The following is a 27,467-nucleotide window of genomic DNA, read 5'->3' as shown; positions in this document are numbered from 1 at the left end:
GATCTCTGCCTCTTCTAAGCAGCAGTATGATCTGAGAGTGTCTTTCAGTATCTTTTCTGCTTATGTAAGTTTGGGGATGGGAGAATCTAGTGCATATGTCAAATTTCAAAGACCTACCTCTTGATGCTTCTGAGTTGTTTACTTTCTGATTCTCAAGAGGACTCTCTTTGGAATATCCTAAGTCTTAAGGAGCTTCCTTCTGGGATGGAAGTATCAACTTGGAGGATATTAACATACAACATCTTTTCTAAAAGGTTCTTTTACTTTTTGAAATAATGTTATATCATTTTCCCCTTTTCCTTCCTTACTTCAAACCCTCATGTATGCTTTCTCTTTTTCAAATTCATGACCTCTTTTATTCTAAGTACAACTTATTCAGTCCGTGTAATGTTACTTCTAAGTATGCTACCCAAACACCCATAAAGTCTCACAACCATGGCTGCCTAATACTGTTTAAATAATGATAATAACCATAGACACGTTAACATGAATATGGAAAGGCCAGGAAGCCTTAACCCTACACAAAATGCTGCAGCCAACTGCAGAATTCTGAGATCAAAATCTTTTTAAACTTTTAAATATTTTAGCTTTTTGAGAATTTTATACATATATACATATATACATATATACATATATACATATATACATATATACATATATACATACATATATACATATATACATATATACATATATACATATATGCATCATATATACATCATATATACATCATATATACATCATATACATATATACATATATACATATATACATATATACATATATACATATATACATATATACACTGTAGTTATAGTATTTATGCCATTCTCTCTCCCACCTCACTCTCTTCTCTCTCTTTTCCCACCCCCCCCAAGATTTCTGAGCTTTTCTGTACTTGGTGCAAAAATACACACATACATAACGCACACGTTGCTGAATCCACTTAGTGTTGTATATGTGTATGTGCCTAAGGCTTCTTATTTGAGGTTGGATAACCTATCAGTAGAATTTATTCTGTGAAAAATTAATCTCCTCCTCCTCTCAGCATCCATTCACTACCTGTAGTTCTTCATCTATGGTGAGGCCTTGTGGTAAGGTCCTGTCCCAATTTGCCTGTCCACTTGTGTAGTCATTGATCAGGTTTAAGGAGCCATATCATTCGAATTTCATAGGTGTGGCATCCCTGTTCTGTCTAAAAGGCATTATCTCATAGGATGAATCCTGATTCTCTGACTTTTACAAAACTTCTACCACCTCTTCCTCAATAATGGTTGGAGTTTATTTGTTTCTTGTTTTGTTGTTGTTATTGCCTTAGGAATAGGGGCTGCACTGTAGATGTACCAACTGTGGTCCTTTGTAGTAGCTTCATATATTGAAAAAAAGGTGCTTCTTTGACAAGAAGTGGTAGCTATTCTTATCTGTGGATATAAGGGTAGTTTTTATAATAATACAGTTAGAAGCAATAGTGGTTAAGAGAATGTCAATATTACAGTCCCCCAGGATCTATCTCTCCAAATAAGGGCAGTTAACCAGGTTTACCATATCATGCCAAAGTCCCCTCCTATTGAGGGGTCTTAAGTCTGAGTAGGCAGATACTGGCTAATCCCCAAGATGTAGGTGCTACTATTTTACCAACTAGGGAAATTGTTCTAGACAAGTTATTATTGTGGTCCCTGGGCTTTGCAGCTAAGTAAGATTACTAGTTACATTTCTCCCTTGGCACCCTACAGAGTAGAGTACCTTTCAATACTCTGAGAAAAATCCTCAGAAAAGAGGCTTCCAGGTCAGGAACAGTTCAATTCCTCCAAGTTCTGTGTCTTAGATGTATTGTGTCTACAGCAATAGGGGATTCCATTCAGGTTCTGGGGGCATAGAAACAGGAAATGGTAGTAGCCTGTACTGTCTTCTGCATCTCTTGAACTCCTCTGTCCAATTACTAGGAAATCATTTTTCCTGGCTTGATTTTGAGTTATTTGTTAGATAGCCTGTGACTCCCGGGGAAAGCATTATCACCCAGTGTGGTATAATCCTATTTAAATTACATAAATATATGTATAGAAACACATATATACTATATGTTTAATTGATCTTATAAAATAATGTTTCCTTATGATTTTCTCATGATCCTACATGATTTTTATGTCTTTTGTCTACTTCTGTGTTTCTTTCCCTCCCCCCACTCCTATTTCATCCTTATTTTTTTTTCTTTCTTTATACCTGCATCCTACTTGCCGTATGTCTAGAGCTCCTTCCTGCCCACTTTCCCTATAGTTCTTTTCTACTTCTGTAGTTCCTTTATATGATATATTCAAATCTAAGGATTTGGAGCCCGGACACCATGAGGTCTTTGTCATTCTGGGTCCAGGCTCCCTCACAAGTATAATCTTTTTTTTTTTTCAGATTCATACATTTACTTTGAAATGCATATGTCAGGGAGGCAGGGCAGATCAAGACAGAAATCTTTATTAGTGTGAACCTTTAGATGTCTGCGATCTGCTCTTGCCAAATCGTATTAGATAATAAGGCACTGCCTAGCTCACAGGTACCCACTGTGACCACACTTGAACAGGAAAGCAAGTGTGACTTGAGACAAAACAACAGCCACGAGTCTAAGTCCTGGCTCTGATACTGTGATGTGACTTTTAAAAAGTTTCTCAGTTTTAGTCAAACTATTTTATTCAGCTATAAAATTGGTCGTAGGAATTATACTACGTTCCTATCGAACATAGGGATCAAATGAGATCAAATCTAGTTCACAAACATCAATAATTAGTTGGGGAACTGAAAGGGAATTTTGTAGAAATGAGGAAGCTAGCTCTGAGCTTATTAAATGAAGTATCAATGTTTGTCTTAATTTCAGAGTGTCACAAATGATTTCTCTATTTTTTTAGTTGATTCACAGATTACATTTACTTAAGCGTCATATGCAGTATTTTATTAACTGAGGACAAGATAATAAATGTTTGCCTTGTATTTATTGGTGCCAAGTATACCACTTAGATTTAATCTTGAGTTATAGAAAAACTAAGATAGGGATGCCATTTAAAAATATAGCCAACTTGTTTTTCTCTCACATAAAGCACAGGTAAGCTCTATGGTGATTAGGAATGGATGAATTTCTTCTGAGTTGTATTCTGGATCCAGAACTGCTCCAGTTCCAGCCGTCATGTATACATCCTATGTGACAACACAGTGGAAAATGGAAAGAGACTGAGAGTCTGTGCAGCCTCCAATGCTTTCCTGTTTATCTTCCACATCAGGACTCTAATCCTATGACCTTAACCTAAATAAAGGATGGAAAATTCAGTTTTCATTACAGCGACCCATATGCTTTTAGGAGTCTATCATGAGGACAAAGATAAAGCAAATACTAGGGGAAAAGAGTCCTTTCTACAACAGAGATTACAGAACACTTCTCAATCACCAGTAGGCAGTAGCACATCTATTTAGACCAGAATCCTCTTTGAAGTTACCACTAGTGTAGAGTTGATTTCCTGGATATTACCCATGTGCCAGATATGACACTGGACATAAAAAGGAAGGAGACTTCCTTTCTTCTTAGAAGCTGTAATCAGTGAAACAATAATAAAAATAAGAATTTCCAAAATGGGATGACATAAAAGAAAATAATTTTATGTGAGAAGGGAAAGCAAAAATTGTGTGACTCTTAGATACAGTCAGGATTTGCTGTAGTCATGCATGGAATGTCGCCCAAGGAACCTGGGGAAATGTATTTTTCTCTGAAAGCAAAGTGTTTCATTCATGGATAAGGGGATGCTTTATACATTGGGAGGTTGCAATTGAGAGCCAAATGTGGATCATAATTTAATTTCTCATAGAAATCTACACTCAGTGCACTGAGATTGAGTGGGGTGAGATAGATAAAGAGACAAATATTCCTTATGAAGTATTAACTTGCTTTGAATGGGTTCAATTATTTATATAGTTTTGGCTTTTTTGGGAATAGATAGACCCTGTAGCAAGGTTCTCTGTCCTGGGGGATCAGGAGTTGAAGCCCTTGGTAGAGATGGAGGACAGTACCTCTTTCTTCTGTCTTCCCTGCTCTACAGCAGGCTCTGACCATTCCTTTATTCTAAAAGGCAGAAGAGTATGTATGGAAAAGAACAGAATCAGGGAAGGTTGGAAGTGGGGTGAGAGGAACAGTTCTCACCCACTTAAAATGAAGAGAATGAAATTACAGCTCTCCAGAGAAGACCGGGAACACATTTCCCCTCTCTCTCCACCCCTCTCCACCCTCTTCCCTTCAACCAGGGCTCAGAAAGCTTTCTTCTCTCCACACTACTTTTAATGCTTGAGAGTAAAAATGGAGGGAGTTTCTCAACTCATCCACACAGCTTTAAACAGTATAATTTAAAGCAGTGATATAAAAATAAAGGGCTATACTTAAAAATATTTTCTAAGATCTATTTTTGACCAAATGTTCTTTTGTGGTTGGCTTCTCTTTTTCTTATTGACACTTCTTCCTGCTCTGGCTTCAAATCGATTTAAAAAGTGATCAGAAGAGGTGGCTTAATGCATAGCACATCATCACAGGGCCAAAGGGGACTCAATAAGAAAGCTTTGTTTCAAGCCACAAATGTGCTCTTGCTGTGACCATCCCTTAAGATGTGAGAAGTTATCGGATGGTAACTTATTTATTTCTCATGTCCTGAAAAATAATATAAAATGATGCTTGGCTTGTGTCTTGTTTTCCATCAACTTTTTATTAATACCCTTAGGCTCTGGATTAAGAAGTGTGTTGTTCTGATAAAATTTTGGTGTGTTTTGTATTGTTTTTTAAAAAATGGGTAATGTGAATGATCTATTTTGTGTAACCTATCTCTAGTCACATAAACTCAAAGTTACAAGGGTCTTCCTTTCCCTGACCTCTCCTATCTGAGCTGAACACACAAGTGTTATAATTGCTGACAGGGCAGGTGTTTTTATATTTACATACTTTTTATGTGTTCATACTCTGGCATAAATCTCATATAACCTACTTAATTTAAGATTTTCTGAGTTTGGGTATGCAATCTCAACCCTGAATTTCTCAACAACAAAAACCTCAAGTCATTCTGAGAATATCTAGGGTTTTTCTGGCATGAACTATGCTTTCCCATTCTTTTCAAATGTCTTCAGTACTCTCGTTTAAAAGCAATGCTGCAATGCTGGACATTGGGGTACTTGCCTTTATTCCCAACACTGATCATAGCCATTTTCCCAATGTGTTGCAAAAGTAAGAACCCAGCCTAGTAGAGCAACAAACACATGCACATAATTATTTATTAAAAGACAGCAAACTGCTTGCGATATTACTTAAGTTTCAGAACAAGGGATGTTCTGCTGCTGAGTTCAGAATTTCCTGATCAGTGGTCTGAAAGGTGTCTTGTTTTATTCATGCTCTGAGGGGCATCAGAGATCTGGCTTATATCATTGGTGGTGTATTAGAAGTCAATGAGGGTAAAAAATGGATTGGCCACTGGGATAGCTCATTGAAAGGGGAAAACAATCACCAGGCACAGTAGCATAGGTCTCTAATCCCCTCACCCAGAAGGTAGAAGCAGACAGAGATCTCTGTCAGCTTGAGACCAGCCTGGTCTACATAGTAAATTCCAGGACAGCCCAGGTTGCAGAGTGAGACCTTGTCTCAAAAACATAAAATGAATAAATAAACAAGGAAGGAAACTCCCAAAGAGAAGAACATATCAACATTTCTCAGCCTGTGCAGAGAGGACTGGAACCTGTGTTTTTATGCTGTCAGTCATTCATCCAATGTTAATGAGCTGGTACAAAGGTTCACTGACCTCACAATGCTTCCTTAAACCCTTAAACTCTCTCTCTCTCTCTCTCTCTCTCTCTCTCTCTCTCTCTCTCTCTCTCTCTCTCTCTCTCTCTCCCTCTCTTCCCTCTCTCTCCTCCCTCTCTCCTCACTCCCCTCTCTCTTTCTCTCTACCTTTGCTCCTTTCTCTGTCTTTCTGTCTGTCTGTATCTCTCCCCTCTCTTCTCCTCCTCTCTCCAATCCTCTACAAATGAATTTCCAATCTCTTTACCTGAGTTCAAACCTCTGGTTTCTCACCCTTAGCATTTATATCTGACTTTAATGCTACTTGAAGAACAAAACTGTAAGCTGTCACAAATTGAGGTTATCTCATTGTTTAACCACAAAGGATGCTAATCCATCTGAGTCCACACCCAGCCTTTTTATCTGTCCCATACTCTCCTTTATCAGGGACTGATCCTTCTGTGCACCAGATTCTATTTCTGTGCTGATAAATTATCACAAAACTTGTTGCTACTGCTCTTCTCTCCTGATTTACATGCTTCTCTAATTCTTCACTTAATAGTTAAACACATTTAATATTTTTCCATTGTAGAAATTCCATGCCCAACTTCCCTCCCATTAATTATAAAAATCTTATTTAGTACTTAGTGCATGCCAGACATATTCTAAGACCATCATTCCATGAATATGTTGAGAGCAGGATGCAAGGGATCCCACCAAGACATTACTGATTTGGTAATTTCCACATTACTTCTGCTGATAGAGATTGAACCATGGTTAAAGGGGTGGGGTGTGCAGTTTTCCATGGGGACAGAGAGATAGCCTCAGTTAGGGTTGTGGGAATGAAGAGACCATGGGTTTGATAGATTAATGGAATAGGAACTGATAATTGATTAAATGTGGACATATTACAAGGATGACATCTTGTTGGTGAGAATAAGGACCTTTCATTGCTAGCAATTTCATTGCTAGAGGAACTGAATCAAAAGGGACAGCAAGGAGTTCCTTTCCAGACAGGTTGGGCTTGAAATATCTGAATTTGGGGAGCTCAGATGTAGGTGTGTAGAATTCCAGAAGATAGTTACAAACAGAAGGAACCAATCTAAGAGTTCAATTGTTTTTTTTTTTTTTTTGGACACACTTTCTCTTCACTAATCCCCACGCTTAAGATTCTAGACTGCACACAGCATCATGCAGTTGGTTGGCTGGTTAGCAACAGGAATTTCCTCCCACGTGTTTTGAGAGTGCCAAAGCAGAGTCAGCAGATAGTCTGCTTTCATTCCTGCATACCACCAAGGACAAGATTACTATAATTTGGCTTCTTTTCCATACTTTTCATTGTTCTGAAATTCCTCTGAATATCACTCAGTCACTTAAGCTTTGATAGCAGCTCCTGTAAGCAAGTCTGTCCATTCAAATGGTATTCTAAATGAAAACGTGAAGTCAAAACAAATGCCTCATTTCTGTTACTCTCTCTAGAGAACTATAAAAATTGAGTCCAGTCAAGGTACTACAAGAGAACTGAAAATATACAGGATTCCTTGTATTAATATTATTGAGGTTCTACCAACCTCTTAGAAGCTTGTCACTATCTGTAGTGGATACTTTCATTCCCATTGTACAGATAAACGGAGGAGGCAGTGAGATTCCTAGGGGAAGACCAGACACTTGGCAGCTTCTGTTGCCCAGAGCCAGTTTATGACTGAACTGCTTTAGAAATTCTGCTGCTTAGGCTGAACCCCATTCAGATAACAGCAGCCTCAAGACTGGGCAATGGCACTTACACTCTCATACATTTAAAAGATCCCCACTAATGACAGTATTCAGTCAAGGTTGAAAAATATCAGTTCACTACTAAAACATGGGAACTTTTATCATTCCTCCTCAAATCAAACAAACAAAAAAAATCAAACTATAGTTTCATTCCATGTTCCAGCAGGAAGAAAAAAACGTCATAAACATTATAAATGTCTTCTTGAAAAGACAAATATTCCTCTCCTTTACAAGTCATCTGAGAGACATTTTCAAAGCCTAGATATTCCAGCGACTGTACCATCACTTTATTTGCTATGTGCTCTACAAGTTGAAAGCATTTATTTGTTGTGTGTGTGCCAGGGCACATCTATGAAGGTTAGATGACAATCTCATTGGCCCCTAAAGCAACATTTTTTGAAGAAGAAAGAAAAAAAACTATACAAATCTAATCATGCATTCGCCCTCCACCAACTGTTCCCAGATCCTTTCCACCGCCCAGCTACCCAACTCAATGTCTTTTTTTTCTCTCTCTTAAAAAACAAACAACAAAACAAAGTGCACATACACACATGTGCGCGCGCACACACACACACACACACACACACACACACACAGAGAGAGAGAGAGAGAGAGAGAGAGAGAGAGAGAGAGAGAGAGAGAGAGAGAGAGAACAGTACAAACAAAAGACCAATAAGACAAATGGGTGCACAAACAAAGCAATATGAAACATAGTCTACAAAAATACCACTGGGTATACTTTGGATTGGCTCATTACTCCTGGGTATGGGATCTGTCCTAAGTTTAGGGTAGTATACCTAGTGAAACTCCACTGGAAAAAAACTCATTTTTCCTTTGCAAGCAGGTTAATTAATGCAGATAGCTTCTTGGTCCGAGGTGGGATCCCAGGTTCACTTGCCCTCTCAGTACCTGGACCCTTTCTGTTTTAAACCTGTGGAGTCCTGTATGTGCTGCCAAAGTCACCATGAGTTCATGTGTGAATCTGTCTTACCATGGGTGAAAGAGACTGCGTCCTCAGAGTCATCTGTCACCCCGTAAATCTTACAGGATTTCAGCCTCCTCTTATGCATAGATCCCTGAGCTCTGAAGGAGGGGTTTAATGAAGACATCCCATTAGGACTGAGTGCTCCAAAGTCTCTTCACTCTCTGCAGGTTGTCCAGTTGTTGGTCTCTGATTTAGTTCCCATCTACTGCAAGAAGCCTCTGATGGTGGCTGGGTGTGGCATTGATTTACCGGTATGACAGAATATCATTGGGCGTCACTTTATTGATATATTCCTTTAGCAGAGCAATAGTATTTGGTTCAGGAAGCAACTTTTTTTTCTATTTATTTTTGAGATTATAACAGTATTCTCCTCCAAACCTTCCCATATACCCCTCCTTGCTCTCCTTTAATTCATGACCTCTTTCCTTCATTGTTATTACATGCATGTATGTATTTGATTGTAACTTGTATGTATGTTTTCAGGGCTGGTCATTTAGCACTGGCCATGGGTGTGTCATTCCCTGGGGAGGAGCACCTGTCCCACTCTCAGCTTTGCTCAGTTGCCTGTCGCTCTTTTGTGTAGATTTTTCTTCTTCTTAGTGTAAGGTTGAGGTCTCACGGCTTTCCGGAATCTATTTTGGCATGTTTGTTGCTATCATCTGTGTTCAGCTCATGAGAAAACAACTTTTATTTGCATCATTATTATCCCTGGTTGTAAGTGAGCATGCATAATGTTTACAAGCTCCGAGGGAGTATCTGAGCAAGCAGATGAACCCACTAACACATGATTTCCTCTACAGACACAGAATTCAGGGGACATCAATCCCTACACATATCTTAGGGCCTATAAGAAAATTTTGAAGATTTTAAATTACTATTTAATTTTTAGTTAAACTGTGGTCTTATTTAGAAAGTGACCCTCACTTAATTTTATCTTAAATAAGTTTGATATTTTCTTACACCTGGAAACAATAGGCTATAATGTAGCACCTGATGTATTTGATACACAAATGTCTGGGCTCCCCAAAGACATATTTCAAAAGATTAGATTTTTCTGTTTTGTGTGATAATTTTTCCAAGGTCTTCAAATTACGAGAATGTCTTTTCAGACACTAATTTTTGACATTTATGGAACAAGTTTTTATCTCTGTTCACACCTAGGCATCTATTTTTTTAGTAGCATTGCTTTTTCTAATATTAAATTACAAAAACTAGCAAAGAAGGTATTCAAGATGCTAATAATTAACACTACTTCTTCCATTCATTCACCCAATTATTTTGTGTTATTCTTAACTATCTTTGCAATTTTGTACCCTTAGAGCTTGTCTTCTGGCAGAGATCTTGAGTACACAGAGAATAATGTCCTTTAAATTTCACAAAGGATGTGGTGGGAGACATTATGAAGTTTCTTCCTTATAGCTCTGGGCCATTGCTCATTTTTGTATGGTTTTTGTTTTGCTCTGGCTTTTTTGTTTTGGTTTTAGACGAAATCCACAAGGTAGCCTAGGCTGATAATGAACTCAGGATCCTATCGCCTTTGCCCTTAAGATCTCGTGCTTAATGGTGAGCCAAGAGTTTACAAGAAAGAAGCAGAGGTCATAAAATCTCTGCTGTTAATGTCTCCCATTACTGCAAAGAGGAAATACAAGGCCTTGAATAATTATTTAGGCCAAGGACAGATATTGTCAAATACTTATAAATCATATTATGGCCAGTGTGTTACAAGTTACAGCAATTATAGAATAAGAGAAATTGGATAAAATGGTACTAATATGCCATTTCTATTTGAAGTCTTCATTTGATAATAGGTTACATTTAATTTTCTGAAATGGTGGACCTTTTGTTCACACTGACTTTAATGAATTGGGTCATTGTCCAGGTGACTTCAATGGACAATGTTGGTGGCATCTACAGAACCCAAAACTACACCTAGAAATGGTACATGTGTCTGTTTTAGTTAACAATGACTTGAAGAAAGTCACTTCTACCTGAATACACATTCCCCAGTTGTAGTCACTATGTGTGAAAACATTTTGGAGTAACTTCAGACGGAATGTAGCTGTGTCAATGTAAGCCTAGCTTGAGCTCATTGGTGTAGAGAGTAATGCATTGTAGGAAAGAAAGCATGTCACTCTTCTAACCTATGTATCTTTAATGATTTCATCTCACAGAGCTCCACTGCCTCCTGTGTAAAGCATGTCTGTCTTACTGTTGCTAGAAAAAACAGTGTTTAAAATGGAATAGGGGTTGGATGGGTTAGCTTTCCACTCATCCTTTAATAAGTAGTCAAATATCCTCAGACCTGTTTGTTTTACCAACGAAAATTCAGTTCATATGGTTGACTAAGCTCCTGATATAATTATTAGCATTCGTTAAATACAAATTACCTTTGTTTAAAGTTCCTCTATCTTATTTATCCTCACCATAATTCATTTTTTTAGATTATGAGAACTACCACCTTCTGAAACTTGTAAAACAACTACCTGCAAACTCATTGCAAGGATTAGTAAGGATGTCTCCTCAAGCTTGCAAGTGTAAAACAGTCCTGTATTACGAGACTACAATGTCTGTATCTCACCCGTGTGAATCCCAAGATAGGTGTCATTTTGTTTTTGTAACAACAACAACAAATAGTAGGTTAATTCATGAAACCAGATAAATATCTAAATAATGTGATTGATGTGTTAAACTCCATGAAAACAAAAAAATTCCTAAACAATTTGATTCATGTGTTAAAATGTTATATAATACAGTATGTCCTATAGGTACAGTCTATAGATACTGCCATTTTTTTTAAGAGTTTCAAATATTATACTGAAACACTTCATCTCAGTATTCTGGGTTTTCTTTAAACTTTAGCAAAATTAAACTTCTTTACATTCTCTACTTCATTGAATTTTTACATTTTGTGTCTCTCTTTAAAAGTCTCATTTTTTTATTTTTAAAATATTTACAAGCTACGTGTATAGCATTGCTTATTTTTTCTATAACTATGTTATTCCGATTAAAGTATTCAAGAATGGGGAAACATGGTAGTCTGCATTTTAGATTCTTAAAAACCATGCCAAATAAAAAGCAATAAAAATTACATTTCATGCTAAAGAACTCACCCCTGGAACTGTGTAATATTTTTTCAAAATCAAACTAAAACTCAACAATTAAAGTTTGAAAAATATTGGTAAAATAGACTTCTCTAATAAATTTAATAAATAAAAAGCTAGACTAACCTGTTCTTCCAGTAATCAAAAGATTAAAAACAAGTTAAATGAGATCCTGTTTTGATAAATGAATGAACGAATAAATGAATGAATAAATAAATAAATAAATAAATAAATAAATAAATAAATAAGAAAAGGCATGGGTAAGCAATGTTAGAAATGAACTAGTTTAAGTTGTAAGAAAATATTATATAAAATCATATTCTAATACATCGAAATACAGGTGACAAAAATAACTCCCTTGGTAAACATGATTTTTTTTTAAATTTTTTTTTGTTGTTGTTTTCTGGTTTTTCAAGACAGTGTTTCTCTGTGTTGTCCTGGCTGTCCTGGGAATTCACTCTGTAGACCAGGCTGGCCTTGAACTCAGAAATCCACCAGCCTCTGCCTCCCAAGTGCTGGGATTAAAGGCGTGCATGCGCTACCATCGCCTAAACCGTGGTAAACATGATTATTAAAACTAACTCAAAAGCAGATGAATCACCTGTGGAGACCTTTAACTAGACAATTTATATGATGTTACAACTTTCAAGGTACTGAAGCGTTTAAAGATCATATTTTTAAAACTTGTAGTTTTAAGTAGAATGTGGAAGTTGAAGGTTTTAACTCCAAGTTCTAGCTCCATCTAGGAGCTTCGGAAATCAGAATTTCTGTAGAAGCAGAGTTCAAGGAGACTCTAGACATCAAGAACAGATAAGGAACTCATAAGGAACTCCATGTGTAGCTTAACCTTTTGAGAAATTTGACCTCAATTGGAAGCAAAGAGAAAACAGTAATAAAAAGGAGCTTTTTGTTGGCTAAAGAGAGGTATTTCAATATAATTATTTCTAGACTAAGATGTTATACCCATATGCTATCTGGAAATTGTAAAGATGACCAATGTATAATTAAGCATAATTACTATTTCTGTTGATAAAAATCAACAGATATCAAATAGTGCTTATTCTTAGAATAACAATAATGAGTGACAAGCAGGTAATGTTATACATTTTGATGTGCTTATAGTTATGGAGGTGAATTCATTTACAATCTGTCAGGCTGATGTCAAAAAGTATATACTCATAAAATGTATTAAGCTTTACCACATTTCATGACATAACAATTAAAAATTCACCCTTCCCCCCAAAAGGATAGTTGCTATGCATCAAAATGTCTACAGGTGTGATGTTGGGGGTGTTTGTTTATTGTGTGTTTGTTTTGAGACAGGGTTTCTTGCTCTACAGACCAGGCTGGACCCAAACTCAGACCTCGACCTGCTTCTGCCTCCCAAGCACTGAGATTAAAAGTATCCACCATTACGCCCAGCTTGTATGATGTTGTTTCATTGTTATGGCCATTTTAAGACATAGACATTTTTTTTTTATCCTCAATTTTCAGCTAGGGAAAAGGCAGCCCAGAAATTTCAGTAAATGACACAGGCTGTGTGTGGACCCAGGAGAAAAACTCTGCCTATTCTATTGCATTGTGTAGTGAAAATGGAAGGCCTTGTTTTGGTTTGGTTAGGGAGATGTTTCAAACTGAGGTACTGGGAGCATGGAGACAGTAAAACAGGTCTGACCTTCATCAATTACAGAGGAAGTGAGTCCACACCACAAAGACAATAAAAAGCAATACTGGACAACAGGAAGGGTAGATATTGGGAGTACCCACTGATGATAAAGATTCACACTTCCCTGCCTTTATCTGCGACTGACAACTGGTACACCAAGTCTTTTATTATAATAGGCTTTCCTTCTGGCAGCCTCAGTGGTATTAGAAACAATCATTACTGGTTTCCTAAGCTGTGCGGCCTGTGAAGCTTTTTCGTGGCTTGCTACTTGGATGGGCATGAAGAGTCTGTCTTCGTCTCCCTTAATGGCTTATCTAATAGGATCACTGTTATATCTGTTATCTTGTATTAGCATTTGCTTAATACAGCTCTTCTGATCTCTTCAGTCCCCATCTTCCTGTGCCAGTGAATTTGGGGACTTTTCTCTCAAAACAATTGCAGAAGTAGATTTTTAACATCAAGTGTGAATATTTTTGTTCATTTGTTTGTTTGTTTTGACATTTTGCCTGTGAGTTTAAAACTATTATAATTTCTGATACTTTTAGGAATATTTTCCTATTTATCATAATTAGTTCCCGCTTCTTCTTAACTGAACTTAATGATCTCTGACTTTTCCTTTTCTTTTGCTAACTTACAGATATATTATTTCTACTTTATAATAGTTACCTTATTTTAGAAGGTTATCAAAAATATTCAAATAAATATGTCTGTCATATGTTACTCAGTCTCTCTAATATACCAGAATGGGAAAACAGAGGCTTACATTTCTTTTCCTCTGATTCCTTGTAACCCTCCTGTCTCTGGTCTTTTGACCTCCTCTGGTTTTATTTTGATTTTCTAGGTGGCTACTTTTTTAAGATGATATGAAATATATTAAATAAAATTTTATTTAGATTCAATATATTTTATTGCTTCTATTTGCCATATCTCTCACTTATTCCATTCTATCCACTTGAAGTTCTTATTGGTGTTTCTATATTGTCTAGAGATTCTTTCAGAGAGAACCTTAAAGTAATAAACTTCAAAGTCCCTTTCAATTCTAAAAATATACTTCTGCCTATCACTTGGATAATAGTTTGGCTGGGTGTAGAATTCTCACTTCAAAGTTCTCTTTTATTAGAATAAGAATATTTTTCCCTGCTGCCTTCTTGGATCCTAAGTGTTTCACAAAAATTTTAATATCACTCTGATTCTTATTCCTTTGGAAGCAGTCGTCCTTTTAATTCTGACCATTTTTAAATCTTATTCTTATTCTAGATGTTAACAAATTTCACAAGAATGTGTCACAGACTGTGTGTCTGTCTGTGTGTTTCCTGCCTGATCTACCCTGTAGCCAAAATTGAATTGCATTCCAAAGAATTCTTCCATAATATTTCTTTAGATGCTGTCTTTTTTTTTCAAGTTCATTATTGATTTGCTCAAGAAGTCCTATTGAGGAGATCTTGGAATTTTTGTGACATGTACATATTGTCATATTTTCCTCCTTTCTGTATTGCCATTACTCCAAACTCTGAGCTCAGGACTGAGGGATCTATTCAATCTGCTTTCATCTGCTTTTGATGTTTTTCTAGGACTTCGTGTAGCTTCTGACTTTTGAGAAGTAATTCATTTCCTTCCATTGCCTTCAGGAAATACTTTTTTACTGTTCCTAAGAATTGGGGCTAAAGGCTACACCACAAAACTTAGCAATACAAACAGTGTTCAATTTACTAAATTACATTTGTTTTGACTTTTGCAAAGCAATAGCACGCATCAGCTGTGAGAATTCAGGAGCCGAGATGCCTGTGGCAAAGCAGGTTAAACAAATTTTGATGATGAACTTGAGGTGCCAGTGCATCCTACGTTTGGAATTGTGGCCTGAAGCCGCTGTGCTGAGTCAGGTGGGCACAGTGACTGAAGAGATATCAAGATAGATCCCTGTGAAGGAGTTTGATCCTTATCAGTGGGGAAAGACCTGGTACTGAGGAGACTTAGAGACTACCTGATCTTTAGGAGTTGCTGATGCAAAGTGTGGAGTGTATGGGAAAAGAAAGCAATGAGTCCTAAGGCTCACACCTCAGAATAATGATGCCTGGGAAACTGATAACATTTATGGAAAAAATGGCAGTCACTTGAAAATTGCTATTGATGAAAGTTGTCATGTGGAAGTTATACTATTACAATTTGATGAATATAGCACGTGAACAACAACAACAAAAACAAAACAAAAACACCAGTGTTCTTGGTAAACTATGCTCAAAAGCTCAAGAATAGACAGCTTTCCTGAGGGGCGTCTTCCTCCCCAGTGATTATTGGGCCATTTGTATTGACTCTTAAAAGAGTAGGCAATAGTTTGTCTTTGTTCTTTATCAGAAAACTTCCTGGTAGATAAATTATCGTATCTGACCAGAACTACTTGAAACCAGTTATCAGCTAGGCAGCTCCAAGACATCAGACTCCCTTCCTGGACTAGAAATATGGGTCATATTGTCATCTTCTGATTGGTGCTAGAATCCTGCATTTCCAGACTCTGGTTTTATGCTTCAGTGATTACGATGGAAGAGTCTAGCCCCATTGCCTTCAAGCCTGCTAATCTCTAATTAGCAACCTAACATCTTTGTTTGTCTATTTTCAATTTCTGGGAACAAGGCTGCCCGACGAAGAAAGAAATTGATTCTGTTGCTAGTTCAGGTTTATGAGAAGCTGTATTACAACAAGATGTACTCAAAGAAGTCATACCAACAGGGAAATAAGAAGCAGCCTGTATAAGAGGAAGCTGCTGGTCATTTGCAGACCAGGCACAGCTAATGGGCCACACATTTAGGATGATTAGATTGTATGAAGAAAAAATATCTATGAAATCGTAGCCATGTACTGCTGGTGACTCAAAATTAGCTTTCCAAAATTACTTGATTAAGGCGTGCATGGCATTGTAGTAGCATCGGATGCAACTATTAAATATTTTACAATGCACGTTGCTTTTGTTCTAGGCTGTTAGCCAAACCTTATGTTGTATTTTGCTGTTATAACCTGGGTTGTTTTTCCCCTTTTCTTTTGAAAAGCTGTTGAGCCTGCCAGTATAATCTTAGCATCAACACAGACATATCAAAAAGTAGAAATTTCTTGGTTAAGTAAGAAAGATAAAAAATGTAGCCAAAACAATTATACATGATGTCTGCAACTTAAACTGGAGAAAGGACCATTTCCATAATTTTATTAAAAAAGAAAAACAACTAAGGCAGTAATTTTAATTTTCCTTGTGTTTAAATTTATAGTGTGCGTTCTCCTCATTAAAGACAGTGAAAATTCAAATGGAACCAGGGCATGTATTTCTGTGTTGTACAGATTGTATAAAGTATAGAGGAGATAAGTTTCTAAGTCCTGTAAACAGTTTCTGTGGCACTTCCCTGTAATTTCTATGTGAACTAAAAGTCAGTCAGAACATACCCATTTCAAGTGGAAAGCAGTAACAGATCCCTGTAATCATAGAACTCAGGGGGCCTGAGGCAGAAGGAAGGCAACTTCAAGGCTGTGTGGACCACATAGTAAGACCCCTTCTCATCCAAGAGCAAAGGATGGGTGAGCAGTGGAGGCGAAGAAGAGAGCAGTCCCATCCCCTGATTCTTACACCCCTGCCTAGGTTGAGCATGTACTTCATCCTTCTGTCTCCACAGAGTATCTGCGCGACCACCACTGCGTTCCTGCATTTTTTCTTCCTGGCTTCATTCTGTTGGGTCTTGACGGAGGCGTGGCAGTCATACATGGCTGTGACAGGAAAAATCAGGACTCGGCTTATAAGAAAACGCTTTTTGTGCCTTGGATGGGGTAAGCATATGAATTAGGCGTCTTACACTTTGCTGAAATGATAGTGAGCAATAATATCATCAGATATAGTAAAAAAGTGACTGTTCCCAGGGTACTTGTGTCTAACTTAAAATATAAAATGGAAGTACATAAGAGAGGCCTTTTTCTGAACATCCATTTGGAACTTTGTAAGGGAACGATTACAAAATGTTTGAGTTAGGAAGCTAACATTTAAAATGCCCACATGGTGTACCTTGAGACCTGAGTTAACTAAAGTTAAAAAAAAAACAATATGTTTCCTGCTGGTATTTTCTGAAAATGCAAATACTTTGAATTCTTCAGGCGCCCAAATCATGATATTTACTGGACCTCAACCCTAGGAAGCCTCAAAGAGTTCTATTCCAAGAAATCTCCAAACTGTTAAAGAATAAAGCTGTTCACATCACAGGGAAGAAGGGAGCCATTAGTGAGGCAATTAAACTTCACATATAGTTAAGGGGCTCCTCAAAAGTAGAAACATATAATTAGTACCAAAGTGAGGATTAATTAATTCACTGCCCAGCGTTATTGGGGAAAGTTTCCAATTGCTTCATGGCATAGATGTCTCAAAGATTGGTGATTTCCTGAGACCAGTGGAAATGAAGGCATAGTTATTTCTTTTAAAGCTAGTTTTACAAAAAGGGCAGGATTTTTTTCAGATTTGTCTGAGTTTTGAAAGTCCTATACTAAAATAACTGTACATGGGTATACATAAAAGACACATGTACACATATCCACATATGTATATTTGCACACACATGTACACATACTGCTGCAACCACATCTGATGATCAGACTAGCACGCTCAAAGGAACCTGGGCGCTTATAGGCTAGTGAATTTACTACAAGACCAAAAGAATTCATCCTGAAAAGCAAGATCAAAACGACTTAAAGATTATCTGCCAGCATTCGGCAGGGGTGTATACATATTTAGCAGATGCATTGGGACTCTCTGGAGAAGCAAACGGAAAGTCGAACAACTTCTATATAGAGTTTCATAAGTTTTTTTGTCTAGATTCCATGACAGAGATCTTTTCAAATTAAGGCAGTATCGAACCAAGGAACATTTTTGTTTTGAAATAGGACCATAGATCTAAGGAAGAGCCAGTGCAAGTTCAGAAAGCTATTTCTTAAAGAGCGATTTCCTTGCCAGTAACTAATAGCTATCTTACTTAATAGTGTGACTAAAAACCTCAAGGAAGAAGTTTGCAGCTCATCTCCAAAGTTACAGATAATATCTACATTTTCTCAGGAGCAAAGAGTTATATAGAAGATGGGCAGAGAGAAGCATACCACCATGAATTTAGAAAACAGAAGTCCAATTTGTGTGAAATAAAAATTACTCATATTCTTTGATATTATTAGGGTGTAAGTTATTTTTTCTATTGAATCAATGTGTTGAATCAAAATATTCAGTCAATGAATAGCATGCAGGATGAGGAGGAAGAGGAGACAGTATCACAAGCATAATTTATATTATACATGTATAGCTCTCAATATTAACTTAAAAACATGGCTACTCCCCATTGGAGACGATAAGAAAGAGGAGAGGCAACTGAACTTGCAAACATGCCCTTCTTAGAAATGCTGAATATTCAGATATGTCAAAGTATGAGATCAAATAAGTCTTAAGGTCAGAATGGGTTTAGATTTTCAGATAATTGAATTCTCTATTCCTACGTCCTTGTTATTAGTAAATTAAAAAGAAAAATGTTAAGTGATGAAATTATTTGGGGGGTCTTATTATCAGTTGAACTTGGTGTGGATCAAGATGTGACCCCATGAATGCTCCACTCCTTTCTGGTTTTGTAACTATAAATTCCTTTATAACAGTGCAAAACCCTAGAGAAAAAAAAATAACTTAAAAGATATACTAAATCTCTGTTATTACTTCTCTTTAAAACTGTGTCAAAGGCAGTGGTAACCTGGCAACATCAGGTCAGTCTGCTAAGTTAAAAATATCCACCTGTTCTGCAGTGATTTGATGTGTCAGGGTACCCAGGGGGCACCTCCCATCCCAGAGAGGGATGGGGAAGAGCTGTGGGAGGCAAGACTAGGAGGAGGGGGCTTCAATTGGAATGTAAAGTGAATAAATAAGTAAATTCCACCTGTCTCTCATTATTTTGTACTTGATAGAAACGTTTCAATATATATACTTTGTGAGGTGACCCCTCCAATGGTGGTGGTTGTGATCTGAGTACCTGGAGTGTGTCCAGGCTTGTCCTGGGCAAGTATCCACAGGAACTGTAGCTGCATATGAAGTGTCACCTTGTTTTTCTTACAGGGCTGCCAGCTTTAGTAGTGGCCACATCTGTAGGCTTCACCAGGACGAAAGGATATGGCACAGATCACTAGTAAGTCCATCTCTGATGCTACCCCTGTTGATAACTAACGAAGCTACCAAAAAGGTTTTATTTTTGCTTGGCTGTTGATGTTATTCATTTTGTTATTGAATCATTAACAGTGACAGAAGCTTGCAGAGTGATGCGAGATGGCTTATATACACAAAAGTAAAGGAAGCGAGGCAGCTCTATTGAGAATCCTCATTTCCAGTTCTTCCTAAGACTGGCATTTTTTCCTTTAAAGATGTATCAATATGTACTGTACATGTCAAAATTTAAATACTCTTTGTTAGAACTGGTAATATTTTTCTGTTATGATTTAAGGTCTCACTCTTCAATCAATTTCAAATATCATTGATGCCTCTTATCATTAGCTATTATTTCAGGTTCTGTTTGATGGTGATATCATTACTGCAATCAATGGGTCAGGAACCAGAGTCCATATTAGAAGTTTCCTAGGCTATGTAAGAAATTAGAGATGGGTATGACGGACCATCTTATGCCTAGGATCCTCACAAAGTCTACGAGGCAATTTATAGTAAAGTTTGACTTTAATATTTCTAATTTAAGGCATTATACTTTCATCATATAATGAACCCATTTTCATATTGAGAATATGAATGAGTTTGAAGAGTATGTATTCTATTAAATATACTTAACGGCATGGCATTCTGTAATTGTTTTCAGGTATAAGTTAGGAATTATTGATAATGAGGCCACATGTTGCACTGAGCTAATTAAAAGTATATAAAATGGCATCATTTCACCTACCCATTCCAATGACACCTTCTTAGAGCGGAAAAAATTCCTATCTTTGGAGTTCTTGATTTTATATGCAATCTATACCACTGAAAGAAAATGCCAAGCATTTATTTAAGGACTAATATTTACTATAGCATGGTTACCTTAAGTTATGATTTTTTCTATTAAGGTAACTATGTTGGTTATATCAAGTATTTGTGAAACACCTTATTGGTATTACAGATATTACAGTTCCTCTTTCGAGTTTGTAAAGGTCAAAAGCATACCAAGTCTTGAGTTGATCTTTAAATCAAGGCACATATATTTGTAACTGTGTATACTAGTGTTTCTGTCTATGTCTAAAACTACTAGATTAAAATTTTAACTAAGGTGTAACTTAGAGAGTCACTCTTATGCTCTTAAACATATGGTTTTCTGTGAGTTTTGACAAATGCATACATTATGGAACCACCCGGTCAATAATTATAGAGCAGGCTAGTGTTAGGAGACACGTAGAAGAGTCACTGTTTATATTGCAACCTTACAGCTCACTGGCTGTAAGGTCTAGGATAGTAAAATACCAGGAAAGGTAATGTCATGGCTGCTGAGGAGCAGTAAGATACAGTCCCCCACCACCCTCCTGGACCATGGACATCAGATGCTCCAGTCTGCAGACATCCCACACTGCACCCTCTGGCCTCTCTATTTCCTTTTGATTCAGAGAATGAACATTTTTATCCAGAAGATAGCTCACTAGCTCCATCTGTGGCAACCTGCATCTCTTGGTGAAGTTAGGCCGCAGAACAAACACAGCTGCACTCATTTTAATTCACAACCTTCTTCCAGGGAATGGTCTTGGTAGTCAGGGAAACAGGCAAATGAAAGGGGGGTGGGGAGGGCCATGAACAGGAGTTATCCATTTCCTGCCTTGGGCTCTTTTAAACCAGTTTCTCCCAGTATCTCAGTGGCTCTCAAGGAAAAGCAGGTGAACTCCATTTCCAAGACTTTCTAAACACACTGAAAGAGTCTTGTCAGGCGATAGAGAGTTTGTTAAATGATAACCTCTTTGCAATAAGAAAAAAAGGTAGATAATTGCAAAATACAATTAATTTGTCTAAAATATTTTAACTGTCTCAAGGTAAAGCCCAGTGGTTACGTTTCTCTTCCGTGAGATATATGCACTGTTCCTTACTCAAGAAATGCTCTAACTCTAGGTTTTCCTATGGCTTCTAGGGTTTAAGTTATAAACCTTTGAAATGTGCCAACACTGCAAGGTTAAATTCTAGCCTGTGCTGTTGGCATCACGATTCAGTGGCCTGATGCTTATCACTGATTTTTGTTAGTTTTATCTAATGCTATTTTTAGCTGCTGGCTGTCTCTTGAAGGAGGACTGCTCTATGCCTTCGTTGGACCTGCAGCCGCTGTCGTCCTGGTAAACTTGAATTCACTTACTTGATTGCTTAGCAAAATAAAGAAAGATTACAGAAGTTCACTTAGAGTGACAATTTTGATAAAGGGTTTAGTGGGCAAAAACTTAAAGTTCAATTACTTATTACTTTAATTTTAATATTAGTTGCTTCAATCTTAAATTACTCTAAAATATTCATATTTAGGTATTAGAGGTTATTAAACTTGGGAGAGTGGAATTCCTCTTACAGTGACCTTAGATATGTAATAGAGCTCAAGTTAACTTCAATACACTCCTCTTCTATGATATGTAAAATCTAATCATTTATTATCATCTCATCTCTATATTAATTTTGAATAATGCATTTATATATGAGTAGGGAGATTTAGTCACATCTGCCACTCCCAAATGCCTTTTCCTATCTACCATTTATCCATCTGTATATTTACATACATACATACATACATACATACATGCATACATACATACATAAAACTGTTTTAACCTCAATGATACAAGCATTTTAGAATGGGTATTTCACTGTTCCATAGTTAGAGCTGTGTATTCTAGTATGTTCAGTACCATCCCTCCCTCTGCCTAATACATCTGTAGACTTTTTGATATTCCCTGTGGGTTAATATTATTCTGTTAAAAACCACCAATAGATATTACAAATAAAGATTTTAATTAATTTCCTTTTAGAATAACAAAGTATATCCCTAATTTTTAAAATTACAACAGGCAAAACTTGCTACCAATTTTCTACATTCTCTCCCCACTTCCTCCTTCCTACCTACCCACCTCTTTCTCATATACAGTGCTCTGACTTACCAATATGAAGGTATAAAGAAGGGAAGAAGGATATAAATTAAATATAAAGATTTATATCACTGTTCAGTTAGACTACCCATTAGATAAGTAGCCTTCAGGTTTTTTTGAATGATTCATTCAATAACTTGGAAGCTAGAAATGTCTTTCTTAATAACACTATTCAAGTCTTCCTTTAAAGATTGTTCTTTCTTTTAAGCTATAACAGGGAATAGAAATTGACTATTAATAGAAAAAGAGAAAGAAAGAAAGAAAGAAAGAAAGAAAGAAAGATCATAGATAGATGATAGATATATGAAACAAAGGAAGAAAGAGAGATGATAAGCACATAGATAAATATAGATAGATAGATAGATAGATAGATACATACATACATACATACATACATAGATGCATAGATACATAGATGAAAGAAAGCAACAAAGATAATGATGATAGATAGATAATAGATGAAATATAAACAGAAACAAAGAAAAATGATGATGGTAGATGATTGATAGTTTTATGACACAAAGGAAGAAAGAGATGATAGATGAAAGAAAAAAGAAAGAAAGAAAGGAAGAAAGAAAGAAAGAAGGAAAGAAGGAAAGAAAGAAAGAAAGAAAGAAAGAAAGAAAGAAAGAAAGAAAGAAAGAAAGAAAGAAAGAAAGATCACTGGTAACATGAGTAGAACAGAATAGCATAGGGAAATTGAAACTATTAGGAATATATCAATTGAGTTACTTTCATAAGGTTAATATACATATTAACTTAAATTTTCTTAGTTCAAAAATACAATGGTCATGCTCTTAACTGAGTGGTATCTTCCTGAGACACTAAGAGTTACATATCCCCATTTAGTGCATAACAGATGCCTTTGGATCTCTCTCATGTCAGCAAGTGGACAGATTTCAGCCCTCTACTAGCAAAAGAGGGTCAGTGGCATGAGATTCTAGTTCATTGATAGAGGGTACAGGGCTAAAGAAGATGAAAGAAAATGCTCTTTGGTTTTCTTGATTTTCTGATTGGGATGGGTATTCATCGTCATCACCTTCTACCAATAACTATTTCTTTGAGGTGCCTTAACAATTTCACTTGAAAAAGAACACTTTCTTACTGATTTCACTTTAGCTGATATTATGCAAAAAGCCATGTACCTGAGAGGAAGGAAGTCTTAGAAATTGCTAAGAAGTGCTCAGGAGAACGGATTTTAAGAACTGGTGTCAGTATCCATCTCCTGAAGGAATCTGGAGATCATAGGCCTTCCCTTCTTAGAAAAGGGAGCACCAAAGAGCAACCTCCACCCCCATCCACCCCTGCTGCAGAGCTGAGCCACACAACAGCTAGTGTGACCTGGACTCTGTCTTCCCTGCTGTGGACAGTGACAAATCCTGGTACCTTCCCCTGTTGGGAGACTTCAAGTACTTTAAGTTCCCTTGCTAGGAGACTTAAAGTACTTTGGCTTTTAAGCATAGATAAAACTCACTGAGCCCATTGTTTTAGTCAAAGTTTCCTTGGAAAGAATAATGCTGGATAGATAGAGTCTGGTACCATTTAGATGTTAGGCAATTGAAGGTTAATTTCACCATGTTAAATCGCAAACCGTGGAAATTGAGTGTGTTTAATGGACTTTAAATGTTAGAGGCATGCACTGCTGTTGAACTGCTCATTGTGCCTTTTAGAAGTGATTCACATCGCTCTCCAGAATCATGCACCTCTGTGGGGGTCTAAGGCTTTCTGGAGAAAAGGGGGACCAGATCCCCTTCAGTATCATTGAAAGTTCAACTTTGTTTCTATTTGACAGGTCAACATGGTGATTGGCATTTTGGTATTTAATAAACTTGTTTCCAGAGATGGGATCCTAGATAAAAAGCTCAAACACAGAGCCGGGTAAGCTGCCATTGGTGGATTTTGAAGGTTCTTTATGAGTAAATCCCATAGTCCAGGTCCAGCTTGTCACTCACTCGGAACCATTCCCTGAACTTTGCTCACTCATGAGGTACTAGTGTGTCTGGTAGATCCTGTCATTTAGAGTTTCTCTGCTATAATTTATTGCATAATAGAAGTAATAAATCACATAAAATATGGTTGCCAAGGGTGATTTATTGAAAATAACAGTAGATGTTAAATAAGAAGATATATTGCATATTGCTTGCCTATCTGTTAAGATTGAACACCAAGTCTAGACTCAAAATAGTCATCCTAAGGTAAGAGATTTCAACACCAAAAACTTTTGCTCACAAAGATAGAAGTTAGATTAAACAAAATGTCAGTTTGGGACAAGACTGAATCAGAATAAGTATAACAAAAAAGTGTAAAATAGTGATTTTGGTGGGGGTCTCTTTAACTAATTGTATAGACTAGAAAAAATTCACTTAACCAATAACTTTAAAATAAATATATATCAAACATTATTCTTATCATATATTTGCATTCTTTTTATATTTAAAATATCATTTCATGTAAATAAATATGTAATTTTTAGTTCTCCATTTTAGCCATTTGTAAAATCTATTTTAAAAAAGCTACATCATTTTTACTGTTACCACTGTATCAACAGCACTTCATATGTAGATTTGTAGAAGCATTTATGTTATAGCAATACTCCCTCCTAAGTGTTTGTGAAAATTTGAATGAGATATTAATTGCCTTGATTTCCTCTTAGGTCTTTTCTTACTAAAAATTACAACTTTCTCCCATCTTAGAAAAAAAGTATCTTTATTCAAAATATATTCCCATAATTGTTCTCTTTTAAAAACATTTTATGATATATTTTTAAAGGTCATAGTATGCAATTCCTTACTGGTAATGAACTAGAGATCTCCCTGCTTTTATAATTTATGAGAAGATTATAAAGTAAGATAACTCAGGTAGTTCTTTTCCCTAGTAAAAAACTAAATTTAATGGTTTTTCATTAAAAAAACAATCAATAGTGTTCACATAAAACCCTAGAAGTATAATGGTGAATCGATACATCAGTAGATGGTCTTTCCTTACACAGCTTCACCTTTTAAAAACTACATGCTGTTCTGCATTACAGATTAGTTTCCAAACCATCCTGAACTTACTGTCAAAACTGAGTTTTTATGCCATTTGATATAAGCTTCCCATGGAGTTTGCCCCATGTGGCTGGAATGGAGTAACCATTTTGTTGTTGATCAGACTAAGTGCTGGGTAGAGAGAACAGGCTCTGCTACTACTGGCATGAATATTTTCTAGAGGAAATATTTGAACTCAAAACTCAGCAGTGCATCAGCCGCACATATGGGTCTCCAGGCATACTACTTCCTCTTTCGGAAACCCAGTCTCCTCATCCATTAAATAGGAAAATTACTTTTGCCTCATTAAATATATGAAGTAATACACATAATGATTTCACAAAAGCATTAGCAAATGGCACACCCTACTCAACAAACAGTGGATCTGATGATCAATGACGTAACATGAGCAATAAAGCTCTCTATGATCCCATCGTCCAAGACAGTGAGGTCAGAAAAGGAGATGAGCTCATTAAAATGCTGACAAAAAACATGCTGATAAAAAGTCCTCAGCCTCGTGGCCCTGGTTCTTTTCACGCTTCATTATTTTGTGTATCATGTCAAGTTTGAAATTGCATTGCTCTTTGTAAGTGATAAACAGAGACTTAATGATGACATTGCCAGGGTATGAGTTTAAATTACTGATCTTAATCTACATCTTGGCAATGATAGTTATAATTGAGAACCTCTAATTCTAAAAGCATCCTTAGAAGTCACATGGATTTCACTGGCAAACCCTAGTCAGTGTCTTTCAGTTCCAATGGGGGACTTCTGCAAAGAAGCTCAAGTCTTTTTACATGTAGAATTCTGATCACTGTCCTGAGCAGAGGAGTTTAAACAACATTTGTCAAATAGAAACTCTAAGGTAAACTAAGTATATATAGAGTTGAATTGGTTCTCTAGTCTGAAGTGTGAGTAAAGGAAACTTTAAAAAGTACTATGGATGTGTGAAGTTAATTTTAGTCCTCAGAGAAGCAGTGAAGAAAGTAATAAAGACGTCAGTGAGGAGCTTAATCAGATGTACCGAGAAAGCACAGAGCAGAGTTGATGCTAGCTGGCTTAATAACAGATTTCACTAATTGTAAAGTTGGCTATTTCAGGTTGGTTGAATATATACATATAAATATAGTTATATAAGCATATATAGAGAGAAATCATATTTTCTGAAACTAGATGACATTACTTATAGTAGAATATAGGGCCAAGGTATTCATTCTTCCATTTTTTTCTATTTCTAAACTTATTGATTTCTTATACTTTATAATCCCTTTTTAGAGATATCCAAGCATATCTTTTGTGCTCAATAAACATTTATAAAGGAAGGAATGAATAAATGTTTAATAAATAATAAAAAAGCTTGACAAACTGTGTAACATCTAAACTATATTAAAAGTTTTCTAATAAAGTATGTTTGCCAAGTATAACTTATTGAAAATGATAGTATATGTTGTATAAAATGCTAAGTGGAAATAACTAGAAGCCAGATCAATTATAATGTACATCTTAAGACAAAAACATAACCCTGGCTGTCTTGGAGCTCACTCTGTAGACCAGGCTGGCCTTAAACTCAGAAATCTGCCTGCCTCTGCCTCCCAAGTGCTGGGATTAAAGGCATGTGCCACCACTGCCCAGTGACAAAAACATCTTAAAAGAAAATTTTAGGACATCTTAAAACAAAAGTTATATTTTCTTTTCTTTTTTTTTTCAGTAGAGCTTTCTTGTGTTCTGTATTAAACTCCTCTGTCATATCTTCTTGAAATCAAGGAACGTAGTTTAGTATAGCCATTTACATATTGAATGAACTTTCTTAAAGTAGAAGAAAGAATATTTTCTTTTCTGGGAAATTGACAATAAAATAGTCAAATAACTTTTCTTAACACTAAAAGAAAGAATTAAGAAGGGAACCAGAGGGGGCTGGAGAGATAGCTCAACGGTTAAGAGCACTGACTGTTCTTCCAGAGGTCCTGAGTTCAAATCCCAGCAACCACATGGTGGCTCA

General features: G+C 36.4%; 1 protein-coding gene across 3 annotated transcripts in view; it reads left to right on the top strand.

Annotated features, from left to right (window-relative positions):
* Adgrb3 (adhesion G protein-coupled receptor B3) overlaps positions 1-27,467 on the top strand; it is a 729,205-nt gene that overhangs the window by 653,149 nt on the left and 48,589 nt on the right. For all 3 annotated transcript variants that reach the window (XM_031367067.1, XM_031367069.1, XM_031367068.1), the window contains exons 20-23: positions 16,964-17,114; positions 19,417-19,486; positions 21,581-21,647; positions 24,235-24,320. In XM_031367067.1, the coding sequence (XP_031222927.1) occupies positions 16,964-17,114; positions 19,417-19,486; positions 21,581-21,647; positions 24,235-24,320 (374 nt within the window). The remainder of the gene's footprint in view (positions 1-16,963; positions 17,115-19,416; positions 19,487-21,580; positions 21,648-24,234; positions 24,321-27,467) is intronic.

Source organism: Mastomys coucha, unplaced genomic scaffold (assembly GCF_008632895.1).
Source record: "Mastomys coucha isolate ucsf_1 unplaced genomic scaffold, UCSF_Mcou_1 pScaffold14, whole genome shotgun sequence".
In the NCBI taxonomy this organism is placed as follows: Eukaryota; Metazoa; Chordata; class Mammalia; order Rodentia; family Muridae; genus Mastomys; species Mastomys coucha.
The sequence above is the reverse complement of the archived record's forward strand: the minus strand, read 5'-3'. Positions and strand labels throughout refer to the sequence as shown.